Raw genomic sequence first — 25,813 nt, 5'->3', positions numbered from 1 at the left:
GTGGCACTCGATTTACAGAAAATAGATAAATAACATTAATACCACCTTAATACCATTAACAGAGCTCTTTTAATATTTGTTTTTAAGCTCACCTCAATTTACTCAGCTTTACTCAACAAGACTTTTACTCAGCATTTCATCAAGAGAACTTGGACAAACAGCTTCTGTAACCCAGAAAAATACAAGGCTTGACCACGAGGAGCACACTACCCCACAGAAACAATGCCATCTGCCCGCATCTGGTTGTGATTAATCCAAAATACATGTTTAGAAAGGCAAAATAGGCATCTACTACTGTTATAGGCCAACTAAACCTTATATTGTTCAGTATTTGCTGATTTTTACCTCTTATTTCATAAGGATGGCTCTGGATGGATCCTAAAATGGAGCACCACCATTCACTGCAGCTTGAGCCTCCTTCTCTACCATGCTCTTAGCTCCTCCCTTTCCTCTCTCAGGGTGACAACACTTCTGATTGTGTTTCTTAAAGTTACAGACACACATTTTAAAGGTGTATTCTCAATTCACCACCTGGCTACAGGAAGTCAGTGTAAAAAGAGTTTATTTCAACTCTTTTTGGAGAATTTCTATTGGTTCGTTCATTAAGAGATTTTAATACAGTATAAGAGGGACAGTTTTCATTGTTTTTCATTGGACAGCTACAATATATGATTGTAAATAATCACGATAGACAACTACTTTGTAAATCTTATTAGATCTATAATACAATTCTGAACTACAAAAATCAGAGGTGTGAGCAAGTTGCAAATGTGTCCTGCTTCAGGATCACAGTGCCAAACGTCATGAAATTGTGTGACCTCAACTGAGAATGCCCACACTTGTATAAGTTGTGAGGCGTTATCTTGTGAACAAGACTGAATGTTGATCAACATGTTCAAACAATAACCAGTTTTATAGTACACTAGTTTATAGTATGCACAACTAATAGTAGCTACATATTATGTAATATATTGGTTCATCCCCTTAAATGGAATGATGGGGGGAAAATAAAATGGAACTGGAAGCAGCCTAGCATTCCAGTAGCGCTCAACCTGAATTCTGCCCATTTTCATCCTCCTCCTCCTCTTCTTCTCTCTGCGTGTCTGAGACTGTGCCAGGTTGAATGAGGGCAGTAGCGTGTGTGTGTCCAGCTACCAGATTCCAGCAGTTCAGTTCAGCTCAGATTAGCCTAATGTGCGTGTATCACTGCAGCAGCAGCAGCTTACTGAGCCTGAGCCTCAACAGACAGTCCTTCATTTCCTTTGGGGGAAAATGCGTCTGCCAGTATGATTGTCCATTGGGAAAGTGTCACTGTGAAATCTCCTCAAGTACTCAAGTTTTTCCCCACAATGCCATAGAGAAACCACTTTTGATTCCCTGAACTGCTGGTTAGTTAGATATGATTGTTCTAAAAAGAACGCCTCAATTAATATAGAACCTTTATAGCATGTTTTATTATAAACTTAAAAGCTTCTTCATAGTCACACCTCTTTTTTTAATGTTTGATAGAAAACCAAAAATGGCTCTTTTAAGATGTTAGTTCTCAAACTAGCTTGTAAAAACTGTACTATATCAGCAAAAGTATTGAGATTGTTTTTTTTTATAAAATAAAGGTTAATAAAGAGTTTAGCTGACTTTACTGTGCAGTTAAACACTTTAGATGTTATACCTCACTAGCTTGGTATTAGGCATGGTGCCAATAGTTTTGTGTTTATCTGCTTCAGAGAGTCCTATTGGTAGTAATTGTGCTCTGCAGCGATTAGACAAGCGGTATGTGTAACTTTAAACAGGCATCCACAAACATTTGGACATCTGCATGACTGAATTAGATGATAAAACCCCATAAAGAAGGAAGAAAACAAAATACACATTACATTTTTACTAGTCTACTATATCTGTGTTAATGGAGATTTAATGAACAATCTTATCTTACATTTGTAATAGAACAGTATTTACATTTATTTGCACTAATATATTTTATATGTTGAAATATGAAATCTAGTGCTATCTGTGTGTTAGCGATGTGCTTTTATGACTTATAAAGCTATAGGGATATAGGGAGCGACAAAGATAAACAGCAGATACTGTGATACATGCATGCATTGTGATGTTAGAGTATTCACAAAGCTCTGTATTCTCCATCTACACGAATACACTAAGTTGTCAAAAATCTCCACCTTCAAAAGTATTTTGAGAAAGTTGTTTAGTGACCTTAAAAAATATTTAATGTGAGCTGGAGGCCAAAACTAGAGAAAAACTGTAAAAAATATATTTGAATACATGTAAATGAGGCTGAAGTGGGTTAATGACTGCATTAAGTAAAAGTACTGTTATTAAAACTGCTTATAAAAATGTGTAAAGTATTAAATTCTGTTTACATATTTCTTAACTGCTGATTTTCCACTTGAGGTGTACTGTGTTTTCTTTCTGCATCATGTACGGGCTGTGCGAGTGCTCTAGGTTATCTTTGTGTCACACTCCCTTCTGACAAGCAGAAACACACACAGTGGTGTTCTCACACTCCTGTCAGAAGCATCTGCACAGTTGAACGTTCTCATGATATTTGATCCAGCGTGACAGCTCGTCTAACCCTGAACGTGAGAAGAAGAGTGTAAAGCACAGGGCTGTGTGTTATTCTGGCTAATGATTAGGGATCGCCTGCAGCAGCTCTTCCAGGCTTCACCTCAGGCCACTGTTTAAGTGGGTTGTTTTCTTTTTTACTTTGATCTTTGGACGTTGGGAGTTTTTACTGGTTTTGTCCATGATTAAGGACAAAGTCAGTCCAAAATGCATGCACTTTCCATTATTGCACTTGTAGTGCTGCCACAAACACAGTCTCTTATTGAGATATTTGTATTATGTGACTTTTTTTTCTTATTTCAAATACATGAATGTTTGAGGCAAACACCCATTGACTTCAATACAATTGACACATCATGCTCGGAGGAAAACGCAGCGACTCTGTTCTGATACATCAGCTCACAGACGCCTTGTGCTGATCGACATCACCCTTTGGAGTGATGTGGGGGGAGAGAGCCATCTACCCACCCAGAGAGAGCAAGCCCAATTGTGCACTCTCAGGGCTCTGGCAGCTGATGGCAAGCTGCATGACCGGGATTAGAACCAGCAATCTTCCAATCATAGTATCAGGGCCTTAGTCTGCTGGATGCCCCAAAGCCTGTGTGTTTTCCTTTAATGGTGTTAAATGTTTTTACTCTGCATCATGTGTTATTTTTACATATTCTACACAATTTGAGTTTAAATCAGACAAGACTTAAATAAGACGTTCGATATGTTCCAGGTCAGTATTTCTAGTGTTTGACTAAGGAACTGCAGCATGATGTTACCTTGTACAATACTGCAGCAACTTGCAAAATATGGATCCCGCTATTTGAACAGAACTGCTGAATTAATCACAAAGCTATGTGGACTAAAATTGTCAAATACTGGTTTATACCAATTGACCCTACAATCACCTGTAGGGGATAGAAATAATTTTATATATAAAAAATGCTGGTAAAATGTTTTCGATGATTGGATGAATATAAATGTTCCAAAATGTAATCTTTTTTTTTACCGAATTCCATTGAAAGTTAAGAAGTTTTCTTTTCTTTCTCCTGTGAAGTTTGTAAGTGCAATGTTGTGCATCACAGCAACAATGTATAGAAAATATGCTATATAGTAAACCATATACTGTAAAGTTATAGAGATTTAGATTGTTAGTTGTTTTTTGATATATTAATAGATTAATAGATATATTAATGAATTATTAATGGATAGATTTCCATTTACTAATTCATATCTTTCTTTCTCTCTCTTTTGTAGGATGCAGGCTACTGGATCCAGGTTCACCGGTTGGAACATGGTGATGGAGGAATCCTGGACTTGGATGATGTGTTGTGTGACGTAGCTGACGATAAAGACAGGGTGAGTGTGTTTTTTGGTCCACCCAGTCCATTCAGTCTTTGGTTCGGCATCATAATTCTTGAATTTTGTCTTGTTTGGCAAAGTATGATCTAAACATGATTTATTACTTTGCACAGATGAAGTGGATCAGGTAAAACATGTTTGGTAACCTGAAGTTAAAGAGTCCGTTTGTGCAAAGATGTGAATGTGTTTGGGTGCACTACTCACACACATACACACACACACACACAACACTTAACAGACAGAAACTTAAACTATCTTTATCCCTATCAGCAATTTTTGCTGCTAATTCTATATTCCACTAAATAATGTATATTCTCTACTTTAGTAACTGCTGTTATCATGTATGTTCTATGTGTTACAGTATGTTACCGTACACATCTTTGCATCTTATCCTCACCATGCATATTTAGATTGTACCTCATCGGTACTGTACTGTCCTGTCTGTTAAATTGTCTCATGTCTGCTGTATTTATTGTATTTATTTATTGCGTCACATCAATGTCAAAAGTTGAGGGTGCAAAAATACCAGGTGAAAAAAACATTAACCAGCGTGTTTTAACATTTTGCATGTGTAAATAAACTTCACGTGAGCACAAATGTGAAACTAGCAGGTAAAAAAGGGTATCGTGTGTGCGCTAAATATAATGTTGCACTCGAGCCTCATTTTTCTCCTCTCAGGTGCTTTTTTCCTCACGCGCTGTGTGAATTACCTGCTGCAGCAGTTTGCGCTCAACTGAGTTTTTTGTGCTCAAGTTTTGAAAGGGGTGGTTTTGACAGTTTGGGGGCGGAGTCGCCTCCCTCAGTGAATGTTATTGATTGATGTCTCCAAGGTTTGTGACGGACCGCCTACCTCCACGAGCTGGAGCAGAGCCGAGAAAGTAGGACAGCAGGAGAGTTAGCTTGCTGGCTTTGCTAACATTCAAACAACCCGCTCTCCACCGCTGTTGGTCCGGGTATAGTGCCTGGAACAAAGATTTCATTTTATTGGTTCATTTTTTCACCTTGTATTTTTGTGCCCTCGACTTTTGACATTGATGTGAAGCCATATTTATAGCAGTGTTTTAGTTTTATGTTGCACAGCTTGTTGCAGTTCTACACTTTATGTTCTCTGTACTGTACTGTTGTTCCATGTTGCACTGTGTTAATTTCAGAGGAAAATGATTTCATTTACTTGTCCTCTGACAAAAAGACGAAAAAAAAAAGGATATTGACTCTTGACTTGACTTGATGTGTGATGACTTTGGAGATGTATGTGCTGCATGTTTTGTGCCCTGCTGGTGGTTTCCAGTATTGTGAGTGATTGTTGGTTTGAATAGAGATCTTTAATCATGTGTTCTGTCCAGTTTCTGTTTATATATCCAGTGAAAGAGACTAAGAAAAAGCGGTGTGTCAGAAATCGAACACGCTCCTTTATTTCCTTGATTGTTAGTTTGCTTGTTGGAGCCGGATGTATTCCAGAATCATTTTACTGTGTTTAGAAATAGCCAGGATGTGGCTCATGCGGTGATGGTTATCTTATTACTTCCTGCTCTAATTTTCATCGGTTGTTGTGTGGCACATATGTGTGTGCCACACACAGTATAAGAGTGACTGTGTTGAAAGTATCAATGATTAAGCATAGCTGTCACCGGATGAATGATGCGGGTCTGATTTGTCATGTGTTGGACCGCTCTGGTAAGTGTTCCTTATGAGGGGTGGGTGACTGATCAAAGCTCAGTGATGAGAGCTGCAGGATGATGCCATCAGTCAGAAATGTTGTGAACTGTACTATCACCATTGAATCATTGTTGCAGTTTGTGTTTCCTCCCAGGAGCAACATCAGTGGTTAGCCACAGTTCTTTTCTGGCGACTCCTTTTTTAGAGTGATTGGGAGAATGTTTGAGGGTGTGTGTGCATGGCTGTTTTTGTACATTAACTGAAAAGAAAAACTGTCCTATGTTTGGGTTTCAGTGCAATTCCAATACAGTAAGTAAAATGGAGATTTATGTTACTAGCATTGACCTTAATTAAGCTAAGGGGAGAGTTTTTTGTTTAGTCTTTTTTTTTTTCCCTTAATTATTCTGAGCCCTGGTGGAATGCTTGCTTGTTTAATTGTTGCTGCACTTTACACATGTTTTAGAGGAACTTGTGTTTTTGTATTGTTTGTCAAAATAAAGTTACAATAAATGCATTTCTTTTACAAGGAACACATTTTACACATATTTATTTCATAATTGCTGTTTGTTTGCAGAATTTAACATATTACACACAATGTTGTTTGTGCAAAAGTATGGCAAATGTGTTGCTGTAATGCTTTTAATATGTTATGCTTTATTGTCCTAATAAGTTACATTTAGAAGTAAACATAAATGTTTTTGTTTACTTGCTTTTGCTTTGAAAATCAACAGAATATGTACTTTTATCTGCTTTTATTCAATGTATTGTAATGGTGTTATCTGGTAGATAATCTGTAAATTTTGTTCATTGTTCCTTTTCATTAATGTCATGATCTGTGGACCTTTAGGATTGTGATATAAACACAGTTGTTTGTATTCCTCTGGTTCACACCTAGTATAAGGCATGGTGCCAATAGGTACGTTTGTCCTTTTCTATTGGCGAAACTTCTATACAGTGAGCTCTTTATTAAGTTCAACATAATGTACAGCTGAATGCATTAATTAGGAGGAGTGTCACCCTCAAACGTGGACATTCTGTACGTACTGTTGTAGATGGTACTCATGAGACATGCATCAGCACCAGTGGGATCATACCCTGAGCTGAAGAGCTGTGCTGTTCAGACTGGAAGCTAATTACTCTGTCCGGTCCTGCTGTGCTCCCTGCGGCAGCTAGCATGCTAATCGCCTGGCGCAGTATTGAGGTTTTCTGCTTTGTGGCTTTTGCTCGTGTGGGTTTCATGTAAATCATGCGGTCCCGTTTGTTCAAATTCATATTTCATACGAGGCCCAAACAACTCCGAACGAGCGGAAATGTGCCTCTGAGCGAGGCGAGGACTGTATCTGCTAGCGTTTAAGCTGCTGTCATTTTAAATGCATGAGGGCTGCAGAGCTGCCAAACTGTAGTGTGTTATGCAACTCTGAATACATCACCCCAAAGAACAGCAGGGGAGCCTGGGCCGCTGCCCACAGCTCTCTCTGAAGAAGAAATTAGCCTGGCAATGAATGAGCAGGGGGCTTCTGTGCATTCTAGAGCCGGTAAAGAGGATGTGCTTTACTGTGCTCTGTACATGAGGACATGACACATTCTGATTTAGAAGTTTACATTTCTGCAAAAATGGTTCTATCTGTGTTAATGGATATTTCTCGGTCTGAACAGTGTTAATTTAGAAGAATGCTCTAAATTAATGCTCCAGCCAGCTGTGGTGCTTTTATTTGAATGGGTCTTGTCAGATTAGAACTAGGGCAGTCACGACTACTTTATTATTTGATTAAAATGACCTTTAAAAGTCAGCTTTGATTACTTAGCAGTTTAAGTGATGATGATGCATGTTTTAGATTTTCTCATTGCTTTATCCTACTGTGTGAAACAGAGCCAAATGGATACTTTTATCTTTTTGCCACATAATACTAGGGGCTTTTAAAAGCATTGTAGTTTCGAATTTCAAATTAATATTCTGTTATGGTCTCAATTACATTATTGCACATATAAATAAATAAATATAAAGCAAACGCTTAGAAATTACCTGTTTTGTCTGCATTGATTGCTAAAAATGTGAATACTAAAATACTTTTATTATAGCTTTCAGATAATCATACAGTTGTACTGTTCTTTTCCTAATTATTAATCACAATGAATAAACATCCACAGTGCAGGCTAGAAAACTTAAGGGAGCCCTTGGATATAATGGCCTGTAGACCAGCGATCCTTGTTGTTGGTGTGTTTCAGATCATCAGTATTTATGGGATACATTGGTTGCACTACCTTTTTCATGCAATAGCACCTTTATAATAGTAGGGTTTGAATTGTCCTAAAATTAGAACTTGGTCAATACTAAACAAGTCTTTTCAATAATTATTCAGTTTTTTTTATTTTAATGTCAGATGTTTTGGATTATCTTTAAAATTCACTGATTATATGGTGTCCAGGCCCTGAGGTTGAAAACCAGCTTAATCCATACTCCCTCCACCGTGCTTCACAGTTGGGGTGAGGTTTTAGTGTTTGTGTGAAGTGTTCATGTTCTTTTAGTAATGGTGTGCATAGAGTGATTTTGTAGGAATAACAACACTCCTGTATGTTCTGTGTAACAGATAATGGATAACCAGGTGCTTTGTAGTTAAACAATATATATGTAACTGCCTATATTATTGTTTTTGTGTTCAATTTAAAGACTGTCCCTTATTTTGTTGTTGTAATTTTTTGCCTTTTAATTTGTGCGTCTTTGAGAATCTTGAAAAGCGCTATATAAATAAAATGTTTTATTATTATTATTATTATTAATTTGTAGCCGATTCCAGCCTTTCTGTCACTCTTCTGAAAGCTGGTTTGCATAGGGATGTGGTTTTCTTAATCAGATTAAACAACCAGTCTTGTTGTGCCCTTCTTATTAATGCTTAGTGAACTCACATTTCCAATATCATATCATCTCCTTAACACATTTTGTCAGTTATCCCATGAATAAGTCAGATCAGAGAGCTTCACTTACTTTTTCTTGTCTGCGTCGTGAATGTGTACTCAATGTGCTCTAATAAAAGACATGGACACTAAAGCTCTTTGGTTTATAAGTGGTTTCGTCCCTAATTCCCAAATATTAGCTTTAATAAAAGGTCCATACGTACTGTTTATGTTTGTGACTTCGGTTTGCTTGGCCTGGAGTGTGTGTATATTATAAGCTTTTTTATGGATGAGAGGAAAGTGTCATACAGGTGTGTGTGTGTGTGTGTGCATGTGTGTTGAGAGCTGTTCCTCTCATCCTAGGAAAGGTAGACTCTTTTATTTGCTGGCTGCCATGGTAACGTGTCTGCTAGGACTTGGGCACACACACACACACACACACACATCTGCATCACTGCTGTGTGTGATGCCTCTGAGGACGACACCCCACCCTGCCCCCCTTCTCCCTGTTCATGCTGTTCTCTCTCATCTAAATAATGTGCAGTTGATTTACTGTAGAGAGCGATTTAGGTGCGATTTCCTGTACTTAGAGATAAGAACAGAAAACCTGTTCGGTTTTATAGAACTCAGTGAGCAGAAGCTGAAGCAAAATGGATTAAACATTGCAACAAACTTCACAACTACTTGTACTATTGAAGAACTAGAATATAGAATCCATGATTGTGCTCTATTGTCTTATTTGTAACTCACATTCATTAGTGTTGAGATGTAGTTGAATGGATCTATACTGTTTTCTAAAAGTCTTTCAGGGAAAAAAATATATATATTTTGAGTTTGAATGTTTAGCTACTCTAAAAGCATCAACCTGAACAAGCTAGATAACTAGTGTGACAAAGTTTTATCCATACTGGTTGTCCAGCATTACTGCTTTGTTCAATCAGCATCACCAAGCTGAATGACCAACATGACACCTCCAATCAACCAGTCACATTGACCATCAAAAACCAACTTAGCCCCTTAACATGCCTTGTTCCATATACGAGCTACAGGTGTAGGTGATATAAAACAAAACTAAAACTCTTTTCTGCAGTAAAATAACACTACAAGTAGTTTATGTGTTCAGATGCTCTATGTGGACAAAGTCATGCAACCTTACAATAATCACTTTAAATGAACTATAACAATAGAAGATATACGATTATCTTAACCAAAAAGAACTCATGGTGACGTATGGGTCACAGATGTTGAAAGTTCCTTACAGCTCACTGTAAGTCCTTTACTTATGAAGTCCCTAAGAGACATCTAATGAACATCCTAAGAGCATCACAGGACAGTTTGTAATTGATCTTATTTATAGAATGTTGGAGTGCTGGGTTAGCCCTGGAGGTAAAAATAGCTTTTACTTTTAAAAGTTTATTTGCGCTTCTACAGGTCTGTTCCAACAATTTTAACAATTAAAATAATTGAATAAAATGTTTTGCAGTCCATATGGCTAGTTCTGACAATTTTTTAAACAAAATGTTAAAAATACAACTCATGAAATTGTTGTTGTCATTCATGTTACATCAGGATTTAACCTAAAATTTGTACAGTCATTTTCCCTTCTGTCTCAATTAGATGAGCAATTAAATTAATTTAACTGGTTAAATAATTTTTTTTATCAATATTCAGAACTAAGCTTGGGTTCCTGTGCATTAAAACTAAGATGCTTTTGGGAAAATTAATGGTTTATTGTATGTTTGCTGGTGGGGATATTTGTCCTTGTAAATAAAGGTCAATATGGGAGATTTAATGTTGTTATTGATTGTGTATGTTGATAGTGTTTGTAATGTATAATACTCACACAGCAAACAGGGTTAAATCATTTTATTGATCTTCCACCATTGTTTGTTTAGGACATCAATAGATGGGGGTGCTCAGTGTAGGTTTGCATGTATTAAATATATATGGTGTCATTTGTAGCAGCTCCAGTGTCCTTTTAATTGCTGTTATTTTGATGTGATGTGACTCCTCATTAACACACACACACACACACACACACACACACACCTTGACACTGCATCTGCTCTGGACCCTGGTCTGCTACCGTTGAATGTGGGAGTTGCCTGGTTTTCTATTTAGGACTCTGTAATCATGTTTTGATATTCAGTGTGTTTAAGTCTGCGGGGGTCTGGAGTAGATTAATGCAGGTTATCTCCTGGGTAAAAACACTGATGTATGATGTACCGTTCCTGCTGAGCCCCCTGCCTGCCATTGTGGGTCATTGCAGGATGATATGACTAAGAAACATTCTTAGTGAAATATTTGATCTAGTTATAATATCTAGTAAGTGTTAATATTGCTTCCTTAGCTCTTGCTTAGAGTGTTTCAGTTTTCCTCAATTTAAAGGTGATAATTTTGCACACTTTACATTTTCCCATACTTAACAAATTTAATAAATAAAAAACAAAAATGATGAGTAATTAAATTATAGTTAAATCTAAAATCAGATGCACTAAGGGTAGTAGATTTTTTTTTTACATATATGTCTAAATGCTTTTATATGTTTGTTTCCACGTTTCACAATGAATGGACTAATGTGGACTAATGCTCCTAAATACCTTACCATTAAAGGTTTAGCTTGCTTTCTATTCTAAAAATAAATAATGTGTAGTGTGAGATTGTCTCAGTTTGTCTGAGTTATTGCAGCAAATCCAACAGTGAAGTGTTACAAACTACATAAGACATTGAAAGTGTGATGTATAAGTTGCACAGCTACACTGGCAGCAGACTTAAATAAGTTTAATGTTTCGGACCATTTGCATTTTTATTAATGCATCATCACCAGTACATTTGGTAAGGAGGAAACTGCTTCATCTTAAAGTTAGAGGGAACATGAGGGATGTTTAATTAAAGTGAAACAGTCCAAGATTATCCTTCTAATAATAAAAATAAAAATAACAAAAAATCCTAAAAGAATTAACATCTTTAAACCCATTAGAGACACCAAGATTTCTGTCACATCCCTGGAATAAAGAAGTGCACGCTGAAGTCTGGACTGTGGCTCTCCCAGCAGGGAAATCAGATTACAGCCTGGGATTAAAAGTGGAGATTAAATCAGTTACTGTAATTCAATTAGCAGGAGAGGTGAAGTGTTTGCTTAAATAATCCTAATTCTGAAATGGACATAAAATAAATGTGATGGCTGCATTCAAGCCCTTCCCCAGAAACTTTAAACTTTATTTAACTTTTTTAATAGTAATCTTTTACACAGTTATTCTGAATCAAGTGATTTATTGCTGGTATAGGTTTATTTTGTTTTTAAATGCTCTACATGCTTAAAGTCACAGAACAGCTGTTTGTAATGTCCTGGTAGGTTCTTGACATGTTCATCCTTAATGCCAGGCCTCCTTTTTTTAGTGCCTTGTGCTTCATAGAACAAACATCTTTCTAAACTTTCTAAGCAGTATACAGTTTCTTAACTCATTTCATTGTGAGATTCCTAACCAGAAGTCCTTTGCACTTCATCTTCAAGTATCTAGGTCAAAAACTCCTGAGATATATGTTCTTGCAGTATCTACTAGAGCTGGAATGATTAGTCGACATAATCAACAGTTTATCGAGGGTAGGGGGCAAGTTCTGCTCACTTTCTCAGTTCACACAAATACATTTGATGAAGCTATTAGGCCTAAGATTTATATTTGAGTTACATCAGTAATTATTTAATTTGCTATGAGACTGGACAAAAGAGTGAGCAGGTGAGGGCCATGCTCACAGTGATTGAAAAAGTCATTGACTAATTGACTAAAGGAAATTTTTTTTGTCAGATTAGTTGACTACCAAAATAATCATTACCTACAGGCACTACAGAATTAGGACCTTGTGAGAATGCAAATGCATTTCCCTTCCAATAAGTTCTAATACATATCACTGGTCATCCTTTTTTTGCTTCTTCCACCACCTTAAGCCAGTTCATGTGAAAGCCCAGTGAAGGGGTATGGAGGGAGCAGTGTGTGGCTCAGAGCACCGTGATGCTGTTTACAGTGTGTGAAACATGGCTGCCACCTCCTCTCCCTGTCTGGGTTTATGAACTTCAAGGACCAGTGACCTGTCATCCGTCAGGGCGGAGGGTGCGTCTGTCAGTGGGCAGGCTCAGACAGAAGGGTGGTTTGAGGTGCTCTGGCATGAGGAGCCACCTCCAGGCTCCAGACCTGTCTGTCTAAGTGGTTCTTGTTGTCAGAAGTGATGTTTGGTTCCTCAGTTGTCAGAAGACTGTAGTGCTTTCAGTGTGTCGAGCTTTCTGCATAGACAGGGTTTGTGTGTGTGTGGGTAAGTTATGATAATTACCAGACTGTGATTTCTTGAGCTGTAGCAATTTTCTACAGATTTTACAGTCACATGTTAATGCTATAACAAACAGAATTACATTTAGGAGTTGTTTTTATTCATTAAGCTGAGGGTGTAGAAAGGGTTTCTCTGTCAAAAACAGCTATTATACAGCTCGGGAAAAAGTAAGAGACCACTTAAAAATAATTAGTTTATTTGATTTTACCAAATTGAATACCTCTGGAATATAATCAAGAGGAAGATGGATGATCACAAGCCATCAAACCAAGCTGAACTGCTTGAATTTCTGCACCAGGAGTGGTATAAAGTTACCCAAAAGCAGTGTGTAAGACTGGTGGTGTGAAAGTGTTTCAGACATACTGGCCTTTTTAAATGGAATCAGACAAGAATTGTGTGTTTTTTGTGTGTGAAAGCACCTCAAACATGCCAGTGTAGTTTAGTTTACTTCTCTTACTAATTTACTACCTTTACTTATTATTGTCTCTCAGAGAGAACTGTACAATACTAGTTAGAATGAACTGTAATGTCCTTGATGGTATAAAAAAACCTTGATTAGCCTGTTTTTAGAATGTTTTTTGTCAGCTTTGTTTTCTGTTGTACCATACTCATACAAACTAACTATAAGAGTGTGTAAGGTTGTGTATTGTTGCACCTCTAGTAGCTTATTGAAACACTGTGATTTTACTTTTATACTTTTGGCAGTTTGATTAAAAAATTTATGATGTTTAAATGGTACTTCATCTTTTCACCATATTTTATGGAAACTACTTGTTGGGACCAAAACTAGTGCATCATATAAGAGCAAAATTGGAAGGAAAGGGCCCACCTACATCTAAAATCTGTGGGCTTGTGATTGTTTTGGTTTATTCTGAAAAAGTGCGGCCAAATTAGTCTGTGATGTCTTTTGTTGATATGTCTTTATTTAATCTTAGTCTTAATCAGTGACTAATCATCAACTAATCAAATAGAGAAAAATGTGCGTTTAGATTTGTGTAGTTGTGGGAGAGAGTTTATGCTGATGATTAATGTTATTAGTTTCTTTTGAATGTTTCTGTATGTATTAAATGTTTTATGTGCTCAGGAGGCAGCTGAAGGGTGTATGTGTATATGTTTGCAGTACCTCGGGACTCCCAAGAAAATATTTACTTGAGAGCTGTAGAGTGTATGCAGAGTGACGTGGGATGCTGCATTTGTAGCAGGAGTGTGTTTTGCTGGCTTCGCTCTGAAGGAATGAGCCGTTAAGTGTGTGAGCTCTGCAGCATCTTCAACACGTCTGCTCTAGCAGAAGTGCTGCTCACATAGATATTTACTAGTAAATGTTTGTAGCTTCAGCCTCAGTTTACAGCATTGAACTTTATATGAAAGCATGGGTGTAAAGCTTTAATTTGAGCATAGTTGTAAATTGCCTAGAATTGACTGTACAGAAAACATGTATTTTTTTTTGTCATTTAACTTTGTTTGCAGTCTTTTTTATGTGAAACTAAAGCCCTATCCAGACAGGATTAGTTTCTCAGGGGGACGTTTGTGTGATAAAACTCTTGCATCCAGACTGCAATTGGGAAAAAAAAAACAGGAGGACCAGTGAGTTTTTAGGTTTTCACGATCACATGACCTCGCGATCAGTAGCTCCTCCATTTCCACTCACTGTTATGTTTACTTGGATCTCCGTGGAAACGTGCGCCCAAAGTATAATTACGGTGCACAGCAGTGGACAAATAGCTGTGTGGAGACGGAACTCGTATGGGTATAGCTTTAGCGGAGGACCACTGAGTTTAGTGAAAAACAGTGGGTAAAAAAGGACATCAGAGGAAAAAACCCATACATGGTTATTCTGGCGGGAAATAAATCACAGAGGAAAAGAAAAGAAAAGGAAATTACCCCAGGACCCCCTAAGAAACTAATTTTTTTTTTTCTTTTAGTGGCATTTACTAGAGATAGCTTTTGCACACACCCATAACCTCCACAGTCTCAGTGGTTAAAAACACTATATACACTGGACACAGTGTGCACATGAACACACACAGACACACACAGTAATGAATGTCACAAGGAGTTATCATGCAATTGTCTACCAATTAAATGGGCCTCCATTTCTCTCACACCCTCTCACTCTCTTTTACTCTCACCTACCCCCCTCAGTCATGTGGATGCACATTCACATGCCACCACACACAGTGTGAGTGTTAGTATGAGACTGAGGGTTAAAGCCTGCTTTGAGCTCACATGCCTTGTTGGTCCTCACTTCTAGTACAAAGTACTAGGGCTGCAACTAATGATTATTTTGGTAGTCGACTAATCTGATGATCATTTTTTCGATTAGTCAACGATTATTTCTGCCATCTCAAAAAACAAGAGAAAAACAGTTAAACATAAGATTTAAAAGGCATTTAAATGTCCACATTTTGTTTAAATTTGGAAAGTACTGATGTTCAGTGAATAAATATGTAATCTGGTGTGTTTGGGCACTTTTGGAGACACAGATCAAGTTTCTTCTGTCCCCAGCACTTTGTGTAATGTGGTACTGCTACAAATTAACGATTAATCGACAATGAAATTTGTAGTCGACAAATTTAAATAATCTACATTGTTGATTATATCAACTAATCTTTGGATGCCAAATATCATAGTACACTCTGGCAATAGTGAATTTCTTGATTTAAATTAGCATTTTGGAGAATTTCTAGGACATTCTGTACACATGCAATTCTGAGCAAGCTGAGAGACAATATATCAGCCTGTGGATTGATGCTGTAGAGTAATATTACAGGATTTTACACTGCATGCTTCATCAGAGCTACATAGTGTAGTGTCTCGAAGTGGCAGCAATAGAGGTGCTATCATGAACATTTTGTTCTAGAAATCAGGTCAGAACTAGTTAAAATATTTATGTAAGAATGTAAATGGTTTAATTGTTGAAACAGACATGTAGAAGCAAATAATGCACTTATAAAAAGAGCTAGTTTTATCTCCAAAACTAATCCAGCACTCCTACATTCTGTAAATAAGGTGATATGAAAGACTTAACATCCTGAGAGCATCACAAGACAGTGTGTAAATGTGTGAATGTGTGTTCTGTATCGACTTCACCAGGTAAATTCAAGGACAGAGTGCTGTAAGAACTTTTTATACAGCTTTAAAAAGGCCTATAACACATCACAATAGGTTATTTTGGGTTAAGATAAAATAAAATAAATAATATTGCTTTAAGAATCTAAAAATTCAATCCTACTAATCCTACCTACATTCAGAGTGATTCATGTGTTCTGGGTTACAAGAAGACTAATAAAATGGCACTTTTCTGTAAAAGGACAGGAACCTGTCTAAAATGACCGTAAAATCATTATTGCTGTGCCTCTGATGTATAAAGACTGTGTGCTTAACATTTACAACTCTGCATTAGGTTTTATTATGAGAATAATTGTGTTATTGGAAAGATCTTGTCTGGAACTGCTGTGATAGTAACTTCGAGAGCTCCTTTAGGAGCTTTTCTCAGCGGTTAGCAGTGTCCCTACTTATCACAATTAATGCTTTATCTTTCTCTTGGAATAAAAATGATGCTTTCTTTCATGGTGTAATCCTGTTTTCCAGCACACTGGACTGAACATTGGTTCTGCTGTTCAGACTCTCCTGTGGTTTCTCTGGGGCGCTGAGGTAATTGTATTAACCCAATCAGCCAGGAGTCCGAGCAGGGTGATGCTCAGTGATTTAGGGCTGCGGGGAAACCTGCTGTTTGATTTTAATGGCTCTTAATTGGCTGAGATTATACTGGAATAAGTGAAAATATGGGTATTAACACTGTCATCTGACTCATCTGCACTGGGCCAGATTAGAGGATGGAGGATCGTAGAGGAGTCTAAAGCTGTTGGACCCATCAAACACTGCAGACTTTCATGTATGGGGGAGCAAGTGTTGGGATTAGGGATGTACAGTGGCATTGAAATTCATAGTGGTGGTATTGGCAGATATTTGCTTTGTTTTAAATGTACTGGTATTTGATGAAAAAAAAACATTTTATTGCATTTGTACACAGTAAATTGTCCGTTTTACCACCATTTGTGTTAAAATAAGACTTTACATATTGTAATTTTACTTTTACTGTGTACATTCACTGTGCTTAGTATGTAAATACTTCTCTGCAGTGTTCATCTAAGAAGATCTTATGTTTCAGCCTCTGTATCCACAACAAAAAACACACCATGAAAAGTTTTCCCTGTTTCCTATACCATATTTTAACCTATGGGCACATTCAGTCTTCATTTCAGAATTTTTCCACAAATCAGAATCTGTCAGGATCTCATGGAAGTTGTGTTCTGAACGCCTGACTTAATGAGGACTAAAGAGTAATTGGTTTCTACAGGCACAGAAAGAGGCATCAAACACTGCAGTTACTATGTTGTTTTAATGAAAAACACAGTGGTGCTTCTTCTGGTGGAAAGACAGAAGTTTAGAGAAGCAGTTAATCACTGAGGCAGATCACCTTCATCAGTCATTTACTTTCCACTGACTCCAGGCTCAGTAATGTGGGCGGGTGCTGGACAGTGAGCAGCACTCTGAATGTTCGTGGTTTTGTGTTCAGATCACCACAGTCTGGTTAAAGAGTTGAGGTTAATGGTTTATTAGTATGCAAATAGGGAATTAAGCTTTTAACAGTGGCCAACTAGTCTTGCAGTTAAAGATCTCCGGCTGCTGGTTTTTGAAGCTCTGGAATGTGTGGTGTGTGTGTTGTTTTAGGGGAAATGTGGTGACACAGTAGGTAAAACATTGGCTCTCTGGAATATGGCACAAAATCGTAGAGATGGTTGTATAGTTTAGACATCTCATTGTGTGTGTGTGTGCGTGTGCGTGTGCGTGTGCGGCACTCAGACGTAAGCAAAGCAAAAACTGAATCATTCAAGTAATACCATTCAAGGAAATACCATCCAAAGAAATTACCTTCAAAGCTAGGTCATTTAGGTTTATACCTTTGAACATTATACCATGCAGAGAAATATCGTCTAGAGGAAAAAAACAAATAAAGAAATACCGTCTACAGAAATACCATCTAGAAATACCAGAGACTCCTCATCCAGAGATGTACCATCCAGAGAAATACTGTCTAGAGCTCAGAGTCTAGAGAAATACCATCCAGAGAACTATTGTACAGAGAAATATTACTGTCTAAAGAAATACCATCCATAGTGATGCTATCCATAGTGATCCTATCCATAAAACTACAATCTAAATAAGTACCACAAAAAGGCATGCGATGCGAAAGAAATGAAACAGAAAAAAAAACGAGTAAACATTACACAATTTGTCTTTGCTATTCCAGCAAAGCTTATTCTTAACATAAAACCAAACAAAACACACATTCATAGATACATACGTTTGATTTACCATATTAGTGAAAAGAGGAATTAAATTTTTACAAAATATTTTCCACTGTGATTCTGTACATTTAGCATTTTATGTTAATAAAAAAAAAAAACATTGTCATTTTACGTTTACCTGATTTTCAAGATCAGGGGAGGATTGTAACAGTGGTGGTACTATGATGCCCCCTTCTGGTGTGCATGTGTTTGTGCTGCAGTGGGATTACTGGAGCTAGATAAGACAGACAGGTTTCATGGGTAACTTTATTGATTCTGAACAAAAATTTGGGAAACAAGTAGCTTTAAGAACACGGTAAGATAAAGTAAAATAAATACACTCAGGACACACAGGAGAATATATACACATACAAAGGAAATAGATAGCTATGCAAAGGGTATTAAACTTAGAACATCAGTGGTGAAACAGTACAGTAAAAAGTACAATCGGCCAATAAATAAGCTACGGAGCTAAGCAAGTGCAAAATGCAAATAACATAGGGTATGTGATAAAGTAAATGGGTGTGCAAAAGTATTAAAACGGTTAAACAAAAATATGTTAAAGTAAATAATCCTCAATATTTATTTGCAATTCTTTAACTTGCAATAACTGCATCAATTATGTGACCAATTTATCACTAAACTTGTGCTTTCATCTTTTGTGATGCTTTTTCAGGCTTTCACCACAGCTTCTCTCAGTTTTATGGGTTTACTCCCTTCAGACTTATTTTTAGGAAGTAAAATTCATGCTCTATAGGGTTTAAGTGTGGAGATGAACTAGGCCAGTCTCTGCCTGAACCTGATCCGAGGCCAAACCTAAACTCCAGCAGGATCTGGCCGAGATTTGCCCCCACCTTCGTCTGGCTCAAGAAAATAGTCTGTGACATAGGCGTCTGTTTTTTAATGCTATTTTTATTTTAAATAAAGCTATGGTGTGATAATCACAAGCAAAATAACAGATCAAACTGTGTTTAAAAAAAAAAAAAAAGTTGCACAAGTGCGTAGTGCACACTCCACTTGTCTGTAATACACACGTCACTTGCAGTGCTGTGCAGTGCAGTGCCTTAATACTGTTTTTTTTGTTCGTTTTTGCACATAGACTGTAAGCTCTCTCTCTCTATGTGTGTATATATATATATATATATATATATATATATATCAGACATAATTCTATATGATGTTTAGGCTGTGGATCATTGTTCGCATTGCTTGTGTTTTAATCTTTCGGAGATCTGTTCTTAATAAACATTTTTCCTTATATAATAGGTCTATGCTTGTTCAGTGTTGAATTTCTTGTATTTGTACTGGGTGATTTTTGACCAACTACATTATGTTAAACCATTTATTTCTTTTTGTCAGACTTTGTCAATGTTTGTGTTTATGATGATTTTAATAGACATCTGTGTGTGCAATTAATGCCATTCTATTTAAAGGTTGGTGAATCAAAATTGACATTTTAGAGTTGTTTAAACTAAAAGTGTGTGCCCGCGCGTGCATGTGTGACTGGGGGATTACCATAGTGGCACCATGGTGACTCAATTGGCCTCTACTGTCCTTAACATCATTAGTGAGATGACTGTGCTCTCTACAGGAGGTGAAATACACAGACACACACACACAAACACACCCCCACACACACACACACACACACACACACACACACACACACACACACACACACACACACACACTCTGCTGGGGCTGTAATGTAAAGTGACAGGATGAGAGTAGGTGCTGAAGCAGCTGTTAGAGGACAAGGAGGTCAAGGAATACACACACACACACACACACACATATAACCCACTAATATGCACAGACATGCTGTCATTTAGTCAAGCTGAAGGAATACCCCTACTTTAAAAAAAATTAAAACATTTAATATTCAGACATAGCACACAAATAACATCCATATGTAAGCCTCCATGTGGCATGAGACAATGCAACCACCCACCGAAAGACACTGTTATAATGCTGTGTATAATGCTTTGTTATAATAGAAACTATTTAAATTTGGCAGTAAATCTTGCCAGAGAACAAAACACCTGTAATCTTGCACCTTTAAAAAAATGTCAAAAATTGGTTCATACTTTTCCCATTGCGTGCATTCATTTACTGTCCACTTAAAACATGCACTGACATGGCAAACATTTATGGGACAAGAAATTGTACTGTGTCCCATGATTTTTGCCATGTTCAATAGAAGCCAATAAACACTTCCTTGACCTGCAGGTGGGGATGTGGGGTCTCCTGCGTTAAATGTCAGAATTTCTTGTCTGTTCATTTTGACTAATCTAGCCAGACACCACTGGTCATAAACATTAACACCAACTGCTGTCCTTTGTGGGAAATGGGGGTAATGCCTTCTATGATTTCTTATTATAGAAAGCCTCATATACACCTTTGTGGTGCCAGTGTGGCTGACCAGCTTTATAAGCTTGGATATGCAAGAAGATCATTGTTGTATCGTTGTCGTATTCTGCAGGTGTATAATACCAATATTGGTACATAAAATCACATAAACTGCATGGACAAAAGTATTAGGACACCTGCTTCTTGGTAGTTCCTTCTGAGATCAGTGGTATTTGAAAGTTTGAGAGTTATTCCTGGTTTTATTCCAGTAACTTTCTCTAGTGTTGAGGAAAGGCTTTGTTCTAGAGGTGTCAGCATCCCCAACTGCCCAGTGCATCCCATAAGTATTGTATGGAGCTTCATCATCCCAGAGAACACATCATTCCAGCGACTCTGGCAGAAATCACAACCACATTCAATGCTTAGCTTCCACTGGACATAACAAAAGCCATGGGACACTAATTCCTGTCCCATGGTGTTATTCTGTTCTTGGCCATGTCTAGCATTAGGCATGGTGTCAACAGGTTCAATTATCTGCTCCAGGGAGTCCTGTTTAATGTGCAATACTTAAATGGATTTAAAGGGATAACACAGGCATGTTTGTGTTTGTATCTAGGAGCAATTTTAAGTTACTGAATGCATTAATAGCCCACAAATATTTGGACATATAGGGATAGTATCCCAGACATGGATTAAGCCTAGTCCTGGACTACGCTGCATGCTAAATAGAGATTTTCCATAAGAAAATAAAATATAATCGCTAACTAGGCTTAATCCCTGTCCTAATATCTGACCAATAATTTATGTCCTAATCTTTAATTACACAATTCTGAACCAAAAACTGTATGCCGTTTTTGAGATGTGATGTGGAGACCCATGTTATTTAAAACAGCATGGCTGTTCCTTTAATACACCAGCACTGAACAGCAACACAGACAGAAATCTGTAATTACACCTACAGAACCTCTCCCTCGAGTGTGATCCACTCATACACTTATTTGCTGAGATTTGCTGACTGAGCTGTTTGGGAAATCAGCCTCTGTGCATGTGTTTTGTAAAGTGCTGTATGCAGTCTTTGCCGCTAGATGGTGCTGCTGGCAGCAGAATGACCTGTTCTGCTTCCTTTTGTCTCCGCTTGCCATGGTGGGTGGAGGAGGTTGCTTTGGCTGCGGTTATTATCAGCATGTCTGGGCCTTTACAGTGTGACATTGGCTATGGTATGGGGCTTTGATTGGCTCACCCAGTCTCTGGAAAAACATGGGGGCATCACTATGGCAACAGTGCCACTGTGCTGAGGTGGCACCTGCGAAACTGGAGCTCATGTGGTGAGGTAAATTGGGCATTTCCACAACACGGTGCGAACAGCTGCTCACAACCCAGTCGCTGATCCAGCAGAAAATAAGAAAATTATTACAACCAGATTGTGTACTTGTGTTCCGTCTTTTGTTGGTTAGAACTGTTGGATGAAATTACTGTTTTTTTGAGATTAGTATAAGGGTCAGCTTAGTAGTCAATTTGCTAAGGAAACACCTATAAATACAACTGTTCTATAATCAGCTAGACTGCAGATTAAAATAATGCACAACAAACATTAACAGTTCTGTACCATGCTATACTAATTCTGTCTTCTTCTCTACACTGCATACCACAGCAACCGCTAAGCAACGCAATAGCAACCACCTAACTAGAGCAACTACCTGGGAAACCATAACAACTGCCCTAGGAACATCCTGAAATACCAGCACATCCACTTTGCAACACTATAGCGCCAATTTAGCAACCACTTATCAATGGCATAGCAACCACCTTGGATACCACCTTGGCAATTGCATAGTAACCACTAAGCAACTTCTAACAAAATGTGTAATGTGCTATTATAACAACTGCTTGCCCACACTAGCAACCACCTAAGAAACAACAACAATAGTCAAACAACCTTTTACCAACACCCTGGAAACCACCTAAATGCCATAGCAGCCACCTTGCAACACTGTTGCAACTATTTATCAACCACTCATTAAAGCCATAGCAAATATTCAGGATACCATAGCAACCACATAGCACAAGCTTTTATATAGGTCTGTTTTGGTGGTTTACCAGGTCTTTTATATGGTTATTAGTAGTTGTTTGGCTTTCCTCATCTGTATCTGTATCTAAATTTGACTGAGTAAATAAATAAAGGTTGGAGTTGGAATTTTCAACAGCATTGTTTGTAAATACATGCAGGTTATTTATCTTCTATTTTTAATTTTATCTTCTATTTTTAATTCTATTTTAATTTAATTTTGGGTTTGCATCAGTTTGTATCTATTTACGTTTTCCCCTCTTCCCCACCCCACACACACACACACACACACACCATTCCAGGAGAGCTCTTCACATGAGAAGAAGCTGCTGAGGAGAAGCCTGTTCATCCTCTTTGTCATTTAATCAATACACTACTCCCCCAGATCGATGACAACATCGGAGTCGTACATTTAGTCTCTCTCTCTCTCTCTCTCTCTCTCTCTCTCTCTCTCTGTCTCTCTAGTCTTTGTCTCTCTAGTCTTTCTCTCTCTCTCTCTCTCTCTCTCTCTCTGTGTTTCTCTCTCTCTCTAGTCTTTGTCTCCTTCTTGAACTTGGTAAAGACATTGAGAGAGGGAGGGAGAGAGAGATCGATTGGGCCAGTGATTCTGACTGAATGGTTTTGGGTTCTAAGAGTCTTTTTGGTTCCTCTAGCATTGAAGGATAGTGGGATTGAATGAAGCTAATCAAAATGTGGGTTGGTCTGAAGATGACTAGAATTTGAATTGTATATATTGCAGGTTAGAGAGGTATAAAACCCTCCAGTATTGAATTGTGGAGCAGTAGAACTGTGCTCTCTGGAATGATGGTTCTTCAAGAGAGAGGTCATCATCCAACATCCTGACTTTACTAGCATTCTTGTTGCTCAGAGCATTCAATCCTCACAGCAATGCTTAAGAATCTGGTAGACACGAAGAGAAACAACAATGAATGACCTGGTGTAGAGCTCTCAGATTTGTATTTGTGTATCTGTCTGTTTGTCCATCTGTGTCTATCTATCTGTATTGTATGTGTTAGGCTTAAGCTGTATTACAGTTCATGTATCAACTTGTATAATTGTAGCTTGCGGATTAAGTGTTCGGTTGGGGCATAGCAGTATAATTGCTTTCAGATTTCTAGAGCATTGCATCATCACAGCTTTTAATGTAGCTGTTATGCTTTTGTAATTATTGAATGTTTTAATAACCTGGATATTTAAGGAAAAATAAACCACATTTTAGCAACATTTTAATACTGTATTGAAAAATATCTATTCTATTGTTTCAGATTGATGTGATTGCACATGTTGATGTGTCTGAACTGAGAATTACGGTTAAATATACATGTTTTAAACCACTGCAGAACCTTGTTTCTTTGCTACATCTGCCTGTTTTTAGTGTTGTGATTGTTAAAGATGGTTGGAGAAGAAGTGAAATGGTCACATGACCGTCTCGGTTGTCCTGATGATGCGTTCTAGCAGTGAGCTGGACAAATTGTTTGTGACACGGCTGCTTACAAGGTATAGTGTCTGTAGCACCGGCGTGCTTGATCCCTTGCCAGAATCTGGCAAAACATAATCTAAGACACACACACACACACACACAAACATACCATCAGACAGAAGCGTTTGTCTCAGGTGACAGCTGTCAGCTTTGGTGGTGCTGTGGCGCTGAAGTGCTGTGCCAAATGTGCTGTTACCAGGGGCCTGTCTATGAGCAGGGCAAGGGGTAGACACACACATACACACACAGGCGGATTTGGGTCAGGCACGATGGGTGCTCCTAAGCAAAACTGACAGTCCAGGACCCCCTGCTGGGTTCTCCCAGTTGCCTTAGAGCGCAGTGGGGAGCCTTGGACGCAAACCCTCAGACACACACACACAAACCAGAATGCTGAGCTACCCATAAAGTCCGGTTTTGTTTGTCATTGTAAGGGCATATTAGACCAATTAGACATGCCCTATTTTGATACTTTTGTTGTTCATGAATTTTGAACTTACCTTTTCCTTTTTTATCATTCTCTTTCCTGTGCTTCCATCTTATATTTGATTTCTTATATTATTCTTCTAGTGTATCTTTCTTTCATCTAAAATTGAAGCAAAGGTCATGGTGTAGCTCATTGTTTTTGTAAGGTTTGAAGCAGTGGCTCTTCTGGCCTGTAGAGGGTAGCTTTGCTCCATGTCTTATATACGTATGTATATATGTATGCATGCATGTATGTATGTATGTGTGTATGTATGCATATACTAGTGCATGACGACTTATCACTAAAATTGTTAATGCTTTTTTTAAGATTAAAAAAAAAGTTTTTTTTGGAAAAAAAATGTTTGCTGTAACATTTTTTTAGTGTGTTGGGAACAAACTTCAGGAAAAGGGAATTAGCCTGCTCTACAGTCATAGACAAAAGTTGACTGGGGCATCCAGTACAGTTGTTAATTTTCTAAATTAAATAAATGAACAAATTAAAGATTAAATAATGCTTAAATTTGTTAAATTTAGAAAATAATAATTCTAGGCATCTGTATTTCTCTCTCTACCTATGTATATATCTATCATTCTGGGTTAGAGCTAGCCAGATCTACCAGTCCCCACTCAAGTTTATTTGAAACACTGCAGTTGAATTGCTTCAGTTGTGTGTTTGAGATGGGAAATACTCTGACATGAGTTTGCCCAAACACTCTGCCCTAGTGCCCCAATAAATTGTCTAGTGCAGATTTTAGCAATGTTTGTATCAAATAAAACAGACCCCTACTTGTCTGAGATCAGTGAATTTTAAGTAAGCATGAGTATTAAAACTATTTTTTAAGCGCATTTGATTAGTTTCCAGTTAGGATTAAGTTCTAACTCTGGGCAGTGTATTCAGTTTACTGGTATACCTGCAGTCATACAATGCCACATGTACAAAAATTGTCCAGTTGTTGCATTATTAAAAAAGGTCTAAATTTGGGAAGCTATTTATGTGAATTGACTGAATGCTTGTTCTGAGAGTTTTTCCACATTTTACCAAAGAAGCAAAACTCAGACACCATTCAGAAATAACAGATTTACAAAAATAACAAAGAATAACAAAAATAATAATTGTTTTATTCTTTAAATATGTTCAGTTATTCGAGTGTAGATGTGGTAGATCTGTTCATCAGAACTTTTTTGTTGCACCCAATTTTTATTACATGATCGTGATGTAAAACATTAACAAATAAAAATTTCTTTAGACATAAAATCTGAATAAATAATACGTTTTCTTTCTGAAAACTGCTTCCTGTCTGGTTA

The 25,813-nt window shown here is 37.6% G+C and overlaps 1 protein-coding gene across 4 annotated transcripts in view; it reads left to right on the top strand.

The window, feature by feature from the left end:
- The window catches only part of pard3aa (par-3 family cell polarity regulator alpha, a), a 554,989-nt gene that overhangs the window by 75,278 nt on the left and 453,898 nt on the right, over positions 1-25,813 (top strand). For all 4 annotated transcript variants that reach the window (XM_015602814.3, XM_015602813.3, XM_007238652.3 and 1 more), the window contains exon 2: positions 3,826-3,927. In XM_015602814.3, the coding sequence (XP_015458300.3) occupies positions 3,826-3,927 (102 nt within the window). The remainder of the gene's footprint in view (positions 1-3,825; positions 3,928-25,813) is intronic.

This window comes from Astyanax mexicanus, chromosome 6 (genome assembly GCF_023375975.1).
Source record: "Astyanax mexicanus isolate ESR-SI-001 chromosome 6, AstMex3_surface, whole genome shotgun sequence".
In the NCBI taxonomy this organism is placed as follows: domain Eukaryota; kingdom Metazoa; phylum Chordata; class Actinopteri; order Characiformes; family Acestrorhamphidae; genus Astyanax; species Astyanax mexicanus.
Note: the sequence above shows the minus strand (reverse complement) of the source record. Positions and strands in the feature narration are given on the sequence as shown.